The sequence below is a fragment of the Amphiprion ocellaris genome, chromosome 12 (genome assembly GCF_022539595.1).
Source record: "Amphiprion ocellaris isolate individual 3 ecotype Okinawa chromosome 12, ASM2253959v1, whole genome shotgun sequence".
Taxonomy (NCBI): Eukaryota; Metazoa; Chordata; class Actinopteri; family Pomacentridae; genus Amphiprion; species Amphiprion ocellaris.
Window position 1 is genome coordinate 31,084,329 of NC_072777.1, and position 13,078 is coordinate 31,097,406.

Consider the following 13,078-nt stretch of genomic DNA (forward strand, 5'->3'; position numbering starts at 1 on the left):
ATCATTAATATTTATCTTTTATGGCTGGAGCAGAGCATTTTTGTGTATTTAGGCTTCTGAATTACAAAATCGATATTCTTAACTGAAAACGGAGTCAGCATGCGTCGTACTTACAGGAATATCTACCCAAATGATATATAATGTTATAATTAAATCATTGTATCAAACAGCAAACAGGCAGCAGAAAACACTGTCAATGTGTTTTCAATGTCTTGCATTTCTCTCTACCGGTTATTCTTAGCTGTCAATATGCAGCTGCTTAGTCGCCATGGAAACCAAACATCAGCCACATCTTAAGCGATTGATTTCCAATCAGTGAGATAATGAAAGAGTGAAACACACACACGGAGGAAGCCCTTAGGCTCTTAGTGTGACTGATTACACAGCATCTCGTTAACCTCTGACATCCAGGACGGGAGGCTCCTCTGAAATATGAAACTCGAGGACAAAAATGCGTCAGTTATTGCAAATCTATAAGACATTTAAAACTGTGCAGAGCTAAACAGAAAGAAAAAAAAAACTTCTGCTTCTGTTTGAAAAGAGGAACGAGATTATCGTGAAAGCATTCTGGGGCGTGATGTTGCCTTTATAAACTTGTCATATTTTAATTCTACACAGGGCAGTAATAACCAGGGAAGCTTGGAACTGTACTGAACACTGTAGGTACAACACACACACGCATACATGCACATTACCTGCCTCTACCATCTGTCACCCAGTGGGGTTTCAGTCAGTAGAGAATGGTTAGAGGAAAATAGAAAATCCATGCTGTTTTTAGCATATTTGCCTGCTTAAGAGTTCGCCCTGCAGCCTTGGTGTTTACCAGGAAACGATTCACTCACAGAAACACCCATAGAAAGTATTGAAGACAGTAGTTATCCGTAATAGGAAGACTTTACTTACAATAACAACAACCAAGATAATTTAAGAGGTTGACAACCAAAATAAAAATGTGGTTATGAAAGAGGGAATCGACCCACTGAGATTCACTAGTTTCAGCAAAGCTCAGAGTCAGACTTGATTAGAGCTGCAGTTAACCAAACAAAATGCTGGTTGCCTGAAATTGCACTCAACCAATCAATGGGTTGCTAACCTTATTAGCCTCAATGAATCAGTGTTTCTACTCACTGGAAGAATCTGTGTCATAGCACAGTTTTTCAGTATATAGATGCATGCAATATTCTCCACATCCAGAGAAATCTGTACAATATCAACAGTACTTATGTATATATTTTTTTCATTTTTATTTTCTACACGTTCCAAGTTTGCACTATCAACTATCCACTTTTGCTGCTGTAACACCACTGTGATTATAATAAAGACTTATCTTTTCTCACTACAAACATACAACGTTATTTGCAGCATATTAAATCATCAATCATCAATGACCTGGTTAGTTTATACTGCAATGATAAAAACGGACTCAGAAAGTGCAGATCAACATCCCAGATTCATATGATTTCTAAAAACAGAACTATGTCAGCTGGTGATCTACCACAAGAACTAATGAGAAATACAACACACCAGTCAGCTGCTGTTTTTAGATGATCTAACATGTTTTTTGTTGAGCTGTGATATGCAAACTGCTGTTTGCAAAGTCAACTTTTTGGCCACAAAATGCAGCCATGCCAATGATTTCTTTGACATGGTGTCAGTTAGTTTGGAGCCAACTCTGATTAAACTTTCAGTAAATCTTAAAAAAAAGTTACATCTGGCAGTATCTATTGGGTTGGGCCCGTCCAAAATTGGTAAATGTGGTAGTCTGGTCCTGTTACCTCCCCAAAAAATAATGGAATAATCCTGGAAGGCTGTTGAAATAAAGTTTGTTAAGTAACGGCAGAGTTTGTGCAACCAGTAAGAATTTGTTCAGATGAAAGCCTATCGACCAACCAGTCAGCTTGGATACTACAGCACTAGGAAACAAGCAACTATTAGCGCCATAACAGTAAGAACTAGAAAAGCACTCAGAGAGCGCAGTACTCCGCCAAGGCTGCTCATTCCTTGTATCATTTCCGATGGGTTAGTCCCAATAAGTCCGCGGCGGTAGATTTGTAGTACGATCGCAATCATGTGATCGTCAGCAGACTGCTGACGTAGTGTTCACTCGTTGTCATGGTTACAATGACTCAGTGCCATTACCAATGAAATCGTGGATCCAGATTATAAGCCGCATCATTGCCAACATCTACAATTGGTCCTTATGTCATTTCTGACCTTCCCTGAAAATTTCATGTAAATCTCACTCCGTTTTTGAGTAATGTTGCGAACAGACAGAAAAACCAACATCGATCGTCACATAACTCTGTCGCATTCCTTGGCAAAGTAAGTAGATAAGAATCTTTATTGATCCCTCACTGAGGAAACTCACAAGGTGAAAGGTCAGTAAAAAAAGTAAAAAAAATCGAATTTTTAATCTGTGTTCTTTCACTGGGGTTTTATTTTCTGAAGCATAAGAGTCATTTCTGTTTATAGAATTGTCATAATTAACAGAAAAATGCATAATTCCTGTTAAATAAGGTAACACAGACTTATTAAGTTTACTGTATATTGTGTAGTCATCTGCAAAGGCCCATTCTGAGCTCTAAGCATTATAAGAAAAAGAAAAAAAGGATTTTAAGTAATAATTCTTCATTAATGATGAAATGCAGTGGTATGAGGGCAGCACTGTATCCCCAGTGACAACATTAATTTTACCCTTTGAGGTGACTGACAGCAGTCGACCTTATTACCATCCAGGCCAGTCGTAACCTTGTCCTGCCTCAGCTTGGCTCAAACTCACAGCAGCAGCACACTGAGGACTTTCTTCAGAAGCCTGCTGGCCCACTTTCACTGCTCACTTTGACATGGCAGCGGGTTTGATGACGCTTTTCTGTACGTGCTTTCAAGTTTTCTGCTCCGCCTGAGAGGGATCCTCCTCCCCCACTGATGGACACATAAGCAGAGAGGACTGAGGGGATTTCCTGATGTTCAGGCCAACGTTCATGTTTCTGTGTGAATGTGTGTGTGGGTCTGTGACACACTTTGCCTTTGCTCAACAAATGTCCTAGCTAAGTGTCCTGATTAAGTTTGTCAGGAGAAACATGGGTAAAAAGACAGAAGATATACACGAGGTCAGATACACAGTCATACATAGAGAGATAGATATCTGATGATATTGGTAAATATTTGTCTCAATCTTTTCAGTTATGCAGGTGATAGAGGAGAACGAACTTGTTTATGGTTTAAAAAACAGATTTTTTTCAAACAGATTTCTAGTGATTTATCTTAGAGGATGATATATTGATATGTCATAAAGAAACGGTGAAAATCTGGCAGCAAGGGTGCCAGATGGCAGAAAAAAAAACATGTTGAAATAATGTGAAATACTGCTCAAAAACTGCAAAAAAACTGAAAATAACTGCAAATATCTGTAAAATAATTCTTTTTTAATTCAGTTTAAAAACACTCAAATACAGTTAAACTGCTTTATTTTATGGTTCCACATTGGAAAAATGCAAATTACTTTTTGTAAAGAAAAGATTTTTGCTTTTGACATTATTTACAGTTTTGGCATATTTCTTGTGTTTTACAGTCAACATGTAAATCTATATTTTCTGTGATTTTACTAGATATCAGCTGTAATTTAACAAAACAGGAGACATCTGGAAAATAACAGTTTAAACAATTATTCACTATTTTTTAAAAATCCTTAATATACATATTTTTTCTGACAAATCAGTAAAAAGGTAATGTGCAATTTTAGGTTCAAACATAGTAAAAAATAAATTAGCATCTACAAAAATAGATTTACAATAACTTCATATATGTAAATTAATAATTGACTTGTTTGTCCAGCACATCCCACAGATGCTCAATTGGATTGAGACCTGGGCAGTTTGGAGCCCAAGTCAACGCCTCAAACTGGTTGTTGAGCTCCTCAAACCATTCCTGAAGCATTTTTGTTTTATGGCACAGTGCATTATTCTGCTGAAAGAAGTCACAGCCATCAGGTAATAACATTTCCATGAAAGGGTGTACATGGTCTGCAATGCTTAGGTGGTATGTGTCAAAGTAACATCCACATGGATGGCAGGACCCAAGGTTTCCCAGCAGAACATTGTCCAAAGCATCACGCTGCCTCTGCCAGCTTGTCTTCTGCCCATAGTGCATCCTGGTGCCATGTGTTCTCCAGGTAAGTGAGGCACAAGTGTACCAGAGTTAATGATTCCACTTACCATCTCATATTACATATTTGGTTCCCACAGTGACCGGACATGGCGTGGACGCACACATCCGGGCCTCTGCAGACTTGGGGTGTGTGCCCCCACACTGCAGTCTCAGTCTGCTGTGTCCGGTTGCCGTGGTAAGATGACCAGTATAAGCTCCGCTAGAAAAATGCTAATTAAGTTTAATCTCTGTGCTGAATAATTTGCTTTGTGTTTTTAGCATGATCGGGAGGTTACCGCATGCATGACTGTTAGAGTAATGTCAGTGTGTTTTACCAGGTACATGTTTCATTCATTCATTATTTCATATTAATATGATATAGACGCGCTCAGTCTGCTGTGTCCAGTTGCCGTGCATGATCAGGAGGTTACCACGTGGGCGACTGTGAGAGTAATGTCGGTGTGTTTTACCAGCTCCTGCAAATAAACGGCGGATTTGGTGCCAAAAAGGGAAGACGTTCTGTGCTTGATTATCCACACAACACAAGAGAGAGTACACAACTGCTACACAAGCACTCAACCATCCACGTAATGTAAAAGAACACACGATTCATCAGACCAGGTCACCTTTATTGATTACTCCGTGGTTCAGTTCTGATGCTCACGTGTCCATTGTTGGTGCTTTTGGCGGTGCACAGGGGTCAGCATAGGCCCCCTGACTGGTCTGCGGCTATGTCGCTCCATATGCAACTGCAATGCATTTTGTATTCTGACACCTTGCTATCAGAACCAGCATTGACTTCTTCAGAGATTTGAGCAACAGTAGCTTGTTTATCCTCTTTGTGGATTGGACCACATTGGCCCACCTGCATCAATGAGCCTTGGCCGCCCATGACCCTGTCGCCGGATCACCACTGTTCCTTCCTTGGACCACTTTTGACAGATACTGACCACTGCAGACCGGGAACACCCCACAAGAGCTGCAGTTTTGGAGATGCTCTGACCCAGTCATCTAGCCATCACAGTTTGGTCCTCATCAAACTCGCTCAAATCCTTATGATTGCTCATTTTTCCTGCCTCTAACATATCAGCTTTAAGCACAAAATGTTCACTTGCTGCCTAATATATCCAACCCGCTAACAGGTGTAATGATGAAGAGATATTCGGTGTTATTCACTTCACCTGTCAGTGGTCATATTGTTATGCCAGATCAGTGTATATATACATATATAAAGAATACTAGCCTATATATTGATATGTTTTGCTCCCTAAAAATTGGCATCAGCCCCAAAAATACAGAATTTCTCAGGCTCTAATTTATCTATATTTTCTATCTCAGTTGTTTTTTTATCTGTTTGGGCTGCTGATGGTTCTCTGCAATGACATTTACACCCTGACATATGCAGTATGCAATCTCATCTTTGTAATATTGCCATTTAAACATTCCAACAACGGTGGCATTGTGAGCATTTCAGCATCTTCGTGGAAATCTCAGGATTTATACCCTAAGCAGTATTACATACACATAATCTGTTCACTGTGCTGATTAAGACCCTCAATGAATGTTGCTGCAGACAAGCAGTCGCCATGCTGAAGCTTCTTAATGAGCCTGATCAATGACTCCTGCCTACAGGGAGAAGTCTGACTACAGCAGTGACGCATCAGGTTAGAAAGGAGACGGTACTACTCAGAGTGTGTGCGTCTGTGCTTGTATTACTCATGTTGTGGGGACATAAATCTGTTTACAAGGTCACTCTAGGGACCAAAAAAAATGTCCCCAAGGTGTAAATCAATACATTTTAAGGTCAAGACTTGGTTTAAGACTCGATGACGAATACACAACTGTTTTTGTGTGTGTGCAGCCAATGACTGAGCCAGGGACAATCACTGAGGTGAAGGATAATAACAAGGCGAAGCAAATAATCTGTCACTATCAGCAGGGTTACTGACAAACTCAGACAGCTTGTATTGAAGGCTAAACCTTCGCCACTTCATCAAGGACTTTAAACTACATTTATTAATTGTACGGCTGAAATCAGGTCCACTGGTTGATGTGCTTTCATCTGACCAAATTCTCCAGTGTTACTTTTATTTTGAGAAAAGCACTACATCAATAATCTTCTAGATATAATCCATCATTTTTGGCAGCAGGGGGAATTTTTATTATATTTTCTAATACTGTACGCTATATTTTATTTTTATTCTTAAATCTTACCATTTTCAGGCACATGCATAAATAAAACCCTGTAAAAACTGAATGTTTGCTAGTGCTGTAGTATCCAGGTCAACTTGTTTTTGATATGCTCTCATCAGCTCTGGGGTCGCTTTCATAAGAAGAAAAGCTTCATTTTAACAGTCTTCCCAGATTAATCCATTATTTTTGGAAGCAGGCAGAACAGAATACCTGTTAGCACCCCTGCTAACAGGTAGTCTGTTCAAAAAACTTTTTGCAACTTTGAACTTGCCCAACCTAACAAAGACTGCTAAGTCTAACTTATTTAATTCTCATTGAACATTAATTCAGAGTTGGCGTCAAACTAATTGACACTGTGGCAAAGAAGTTGTCAGTGTGGCTGCATTTTGTTCCAACGGATGGCCCAAAAGTCTACTGCAAACTTTGCAAACATCAGTTTTAATGTCATCACTCAACAACCAACATGGAGGACCATATAAATATAATATATAAACAGTAGTTAACTTGTCTGTATTACATTGATCAGTAGTTCTTGTGCTGGAATTAGTTGGTATAGTTCTATTTTCAGAAACTGTTATCAATTCAGTATAAAACAACGATGTTGAAATGGTTTAATATGCTGGAAATACTAGCTTTCTAAGTGGATTTATGATTTATTTAGGCTAATAATTCTACCTGGTAGAGTGGAGTCAGTTAAACCAGAGATAACTTGCAGATTTGTTTACTCTGTGACAGATTGATTGGCTAAAAAGTAGGAACAATTTCAGTCCAGCAAAATTTACTTTGGTTGACCACAGCCCCAACTGACTGACTGGTAGAAAGGCATCATATTTACCTCATCAAACCTGTCAAAGGAGGCACCTTCCTGCATGAACTCAGGCAGGTGCTTCTGCCAGTTGAATTCGTAAGACTTCGTCATGGCTGCTCACAAACCTGAGACACAAATAAAGGAGGGAAAGAGACAGAAACAGACAAAGATCAGTAAAAAAAAAATCTGTGACAACCAGGTGCATCTGCTCGTGAGTGCAGCTACTGTACTCGGCCCTCCAGGGGCTCAGCCAAAAATATCCTCTCCTGAGAAGTAGAACAGCTACATGTGAAACTACTGACCAACAAACAAGAACCAATAGCAGGATTTAGGGGTTATTATGTGTTAAACACTGAGTGGGATAATTCATATCGTTTCTTGTGCCTTTGACTGCTTGACAAAGAAATGTGGGCTTTAATTTTAAGTAGTGTGATTTTAAAGTGTCAGATCAGTAAATGAAGACAGCAGAAAAAAAAACAATCACTAGAGTCATAATCTAATTTTCTTGTCTTGTAATCAGTCATTTAGTTATACAGATTTTTAAAAACTTTCCTCAGTTTCACAACAAAAGTTTAACGCTCACTTGAGGTACCTTTTGACTTTTTCCATAAAACTTCATCAGCCTCATGGGAGATGGGTAGGGCTGGGCGATATGGCCTAAAAAAAATAACTCCGATTTTTTCACAAAAAAAATCCTGATTCACGATTTATCCGATTTTTTAAACCCCCCACCTAAAATCAATTTGCAGATGACAAAAAAAAATTGTTCAAAACAAGTTTCAATTTGAATAAACCCCGGCTTTTCCACGGTGTATATGGGCACCACATCTCTTGCAATATACATCGCGACTGCATCCGTGACAGCTTTCCACCGGGCTTCTTTCTTATCATACGGGATACAGTTTGTCAATGTTTCCAAGACGGTAGGTTGTGTTTTTGGTGGCGGTGCTTGGGCTGCCGCGGTCTTGTTCCTTTCGTAGGGAGCAACACCTCTCCCACTCGGCAGCATGCCTCTGTTTGAGGTGCTGCAGTAAATTGGTTGTACTGCTACCTTTGGTAGCAACGGCCTTTAAACAGACTTTGCAGCGAGGTGCTGTTTGTTCTCTGTCTGACGCCACGAACCCGAACCAATTCCAAGCGACTGAAGATACGTTTCCTTTCTTCGTAGTAAGATCTGCACCGCTCGCCGCCATGTTGTTTGTGTAGCATGGGGAGGGGCGCGCACTCTGAACTACGGGAGCCCAGCGGGAAGGCGTTGGTGGCGGATGTTGATGAGAAAATCAATTTTCATTAAAACAAATCGACATCAAGTACAAAGTCGAATTAATCGATAAAATCGATTTATCGACCAGCCCTAGAGATGGGAACACCGTTTCTCATGTTTTTACTTCTAGAATCTCCAGACAGCATCAAACATATTCAATACCAGTAGTCACAAAAGAATTACTGCAACTTGCTTCACTGAAAACAATTCCTGAAGACTTCTATTTATTTTTTTATTGTACATGGCCAAGACAACTGGTTTATCTATCTTAGTTCTTCAAGGCTTTATAGCAATGAACAAACTACTGGTTTTCTTCTACTCTGTTTATTGCCGCCTTGTGTAGCATAGCCTATATTACCATTGGACAACACTGTGCAGCCTACTTTATTTGTTCCAATGCAGTTAATGCAAACAAACTCAATGTGCAATCTGATATTCAGCATTTTTCCACTTATCTGTATTGCAAATTTTTTTAAAAGTGATTTCCGATAAAATAAATCTGATTGGTCATGAGTAAGAGTCTATAACACTTAAAGACTAATGTTGCAATTTTCTATTTTAAATAATCATGTACAACATAAATAGGCAACGTAAACGCAATGAGGGGGTTTATGTACTTAAAAATATTACAGATATCACAGAATAACCCCTGGGTTGGACTGACCAACACAAGTTGAATATTTCTGACATAACATATCTGAGGGTGGAATTTTCTACTTTCTACTATCTTGCACTTGGCCAGAAATGGTCTGGATCCGCTCTGTACTCCTCTTCTTCAAACACACACACAGGCAAAAAAAAAAAAAAAAAAAAAGAAACGAGTCAGACCCAGTTCATGTGACACACCTGCACGTGTATCATCACGCGAGATATGCAGCTCAGCGAGGGGAGGGTGTCCTGACAGGAAACTGTAATATTGTTGATGACACCACCCAAATATAGGCTCCCCTTACGTCAGCCTCAAATGTGTCAGGCAAAACTGAGAGTGAGAAGCACACTCAAGAACGTGACATTCTATGTATAGTCTAGAGCACAGCTGCTATTAAGTCATTATGGGAATACTGCGAGGTGCGATTTCAGCTTGATTAGCAGGTCTTTTCACCCTATTGAGCTATATACAGAAAATCAGCTGCAAATTGAAATGCAGAACAACCACAGTTTGCATATCTGTAATTTTGTTTCTAAAAATCAAAACTGTGAATGCTATTTTACCAGTAGGTTTATTATTGTGACCTGCATGAGTGTATCTGTGTATTTCAGCACCCTGCAGACTGAGGTCCTACATTTCATGCAGAAAACACCAATTTTTCTCCCAGACACAAACAAATAGAAGCTGTATATTGATCGGTGAGATGACAAAAAGGAAAACAAACAGAAAGGGAGTCTTAGGAAGAAATGGGAGGAAAGAAAGATACGAAAAGGCACAGATAAGAGCGAGGCAGGCAAAAAATAAAAATCAGCGAGGTAAAAGTAAGAGCCAAATATGAAGCCAGTCAAAGGTAGGAGGAGGTGAGAGACAGAGAGATGAGGAGAGAGTGACATGACAAGCAAAGAGACAAAACAGAACAGTGGTGAGCAGACAGAGATAGAAGAGGGAAACAGCTGTGTGTGACAGAGGCTGACTGGAGAGGCTGCAGGAACAACGTGGCGACTACAGCAGGAGGATGTCTGCTTTTGATGTGGGGAGCACAGATCAGAGACAACATCAACAGGGGTTACAGAAAACTGTCAACTGGGTGGGCTGCAGTCCTCCCCCTGGCATGACAAACACAGATGAAGGCTGTCATTATGAAAACACAGAGTGATTCAGGAAGGACACGCAATTATACAGCCGCTAATAGGAGCTAATTTCACCCTTACATGGATGTTTAATGAAAGATGCTCAGTAGAGATGGTGCATCCATGAGGAAATTAGACAACACGCTAATTTTAGGGCCTGGAAAACAAAATGATGGCTATATACACTGTCGTTCAAAAGTTTGAGGTCGCTCAGAAAATTTCATGTTTTCCATGAAAACTAACTTCTATTCATGTGCGAACATAATTGCACAAGGTTTTTCTAATCGTCAATTAGCCTTTCAACCCGATTAGTTAACACAATGTAGCATTAGAACACACGAGTGATGTTTGCTGGAAATGTTCCATTAAAAATTAGCCGTTTCCAGCTAGAATAGTCATTTACCACATAAACGATGTCTAGACTGTAATCCTGATTAATTTAATCTTTTCTTCATTGAAAAAAATGCTTTTCTTTCAAAAAAAATAAGCACATTTCCAAGTGATTCCAACATTTTAAACGGTAGTGTATATTGGCTAGGAATGCAAATTCTGAATAGTTTTCCTAGCCCATACTCAGCAGCCTTGTCAAACAATACTCATTTAATTACTAACTTAGAGTGGACATCCGCCTGTGACCTAATGAAACTGAACTGACTATAGTGATGCTTTTCAACCATGGACAATCAACCAACAGCCTTTAGTGATGCTCTAATAGTGCTCATAAGCGCACTGCACTCGCTAGTGGGCATTAAGTGTCACAGGAGACGTTCTCATGGTGGCACTTTACTAGTTAAACTGTCTCCACTGTTGATAAACATCAAGAGGCTCCACCTGGCTGTGAAACCAGTTACTACAGTTAAACCTGAATACATTTTCTAAGATGCATCTCCTTCTTTTTTATTTTTAATAAGTTAGTAATAGAAACTGATTTATTAACTAATCATCGACTTCCCTAATACCGGTGATAGACAATTTTGCAAGCTGCTTGATAAAGCGTCATGAAAGCATGTAACCAAAAGTTTGGTTATAAGAATGAATAATTGTCCTCCCTGTGTCATAAACATCTACTCATATTCCTTGCCTTCCTGGTGGCTTCTGTGCTGGTCTTCCAAGCTGCGCTATTCTGTAAAAACATCTGGGCCAACCCTGTCCACACCCTGGTGGCAGCTACAGCTGGTGAGGATTGGTGTTTTATTTTCATGTCTTCCCAAAATTCCTTATTTAAATGTTACCGATTCATCTGCGTTGCATTTTGGTTTTATGGCTTTCATGGCTTTACGGTTCTTATAATTTTTATGGTTTTATGGTTTTGTAGTAACCAAATTATATTGTTTTGTTTTATCATGCTGATGGAAAGCATTTTGGTCTTCTTTTATGTTGTTGTAAAGTGCTCTATAAGTAATTTTAATTATTTATTTACAAAAAATAAACAAAACCAAAATTCAACACAAAGCGAGCATCTTAAATACAAAGCCAATCCAGAATCAAAGCACCACGCTTCAGGCTTCAACATTACGACACCGACTCAGCACACTAGCTGCTGATCTGGCCAAGGAACGTAACAGTTCTTTTTATTTATGTTTGCATATTCATTTATTTGTGTGTGTTTTTCATTCTTATGTTACTATCAACACATTTTACCTGTGTGGCTTGATAACAGATATGTGGGAAAGCTCAAATCAAGGTGGTTGAATTCAAGATAAACTTATTTTCTGCTCGTCTTTATTAAAAATAGGTCATTTAAAATAACCAATAATTATTGATAGACATTTTATTGTAAAACACTTTTCAGCTATTTTTTGGAAATAAAGCCATTTTGAGTCCCAACACATAAGACTGTTATGCTACACCTCATAGTGCTACGGGATATGCAGCATCCAGGCCTGGTCAATATACTCACTGATGAACAAAAAAGGGACTAACCTCATCAAATCCTCCACCATCTGTGGAGTCTAACAGGGGCCTACACCACAGACGCACACACCCCATCACGGGAATGAAAATACAGATGCACATTTGCAGAGTAAATTAAGAACTGAAGATGGGTGAGCAGCCAGGAACTCAACCCACAGAGAAATGTAAATAGGCTGTACCCAGTCCAGATTTATTTAATAACACTAACCAAATCTCAAAGAAATGTTACATATTTGTAAATGATTCAGAGAGGAAAATTCACATCTCTAATTTTGACTAATTGGGTTGTGCTGTCCTGTCTGACGTTAGCCTAGATCTCACCACATTCAACAGTATGCATTAGATAACTTTTCCTCAGCGGAATGAAAGCCATCCAATGGCGGTGCAGCAGCTGAGGTTCTGTAAGGCCATGCCAGCGTGCACACCGGGCCTCAGAGCTCCTGGACGTGTGAGTGTGCACGTGAGGAGCCAAGGGGAGCTGAAGGAAGTCAGTGAGGTCCGAGCCCCTTGTCCAACCCCTGATGATGAGATAATTACGATAGATAGGAGCCCCGTGAGGGACACTGTTCCCAGCCTCCTCATCTAAAATGGCAGCTAGGGTAGCACCCAGCGGTCCCACACCTCATAAACTAAAATTAGGCTACAGCTACATCAGTCAGCCAGCGGTGGAAAGGGTTGACTGGGGACAAACTTAAATGGACACACATTAACAACACAGAGAGAGAGAAGCACATGTGACATGGCTGTCACAATAAACCAAACCTCTAAAGAGCGATTCACAACAGGTATTAACTAAGGACTTTATGATTAGAAACAACCAAGTGAAACCAAAGAAACTCAAAAGGAAGACAGGCCTTGTTAATAACATGCCTCATTTAATCCGACACCACATTGTCATTCTGTCTTAGGTTTTGCTGCATCAAAGGCAGACAAAGAAACATTCTAAATATTTAAATTCCAGGTAAACATAATTT

General features: G+C 39.6%; 1 protein-coding gene across 2 annotated transcripts in view; it reads right to left on the reverse strand.

Moving 5' to 3' along the window:
* Window positions 1-13,078, reverse strand: part of LOC111569680 (1-phosphatidylinositol 4,5-bisphosphate phosphodiesterase beta-4) — a 109,510-nt gene that overhangs the window by 53,913 nt on the left and 42,519 nt on the right. For both annotated transcript variants that reach the window (XM_055015818.1, XM_055015817.1), the window contains exon 4: window positions 7,175-7,272. In XM_055015818.1, the coding sequence (XP_054871793.1) occupies window positions 7,175-7,258 (84 nt within the window). In that variant the 5' untranslated portion in view covers window positions 7,259-7,272. The remainder of the gene's footprint in view (window positions 1-7,174; window positions 7,273-13,078) is intronic.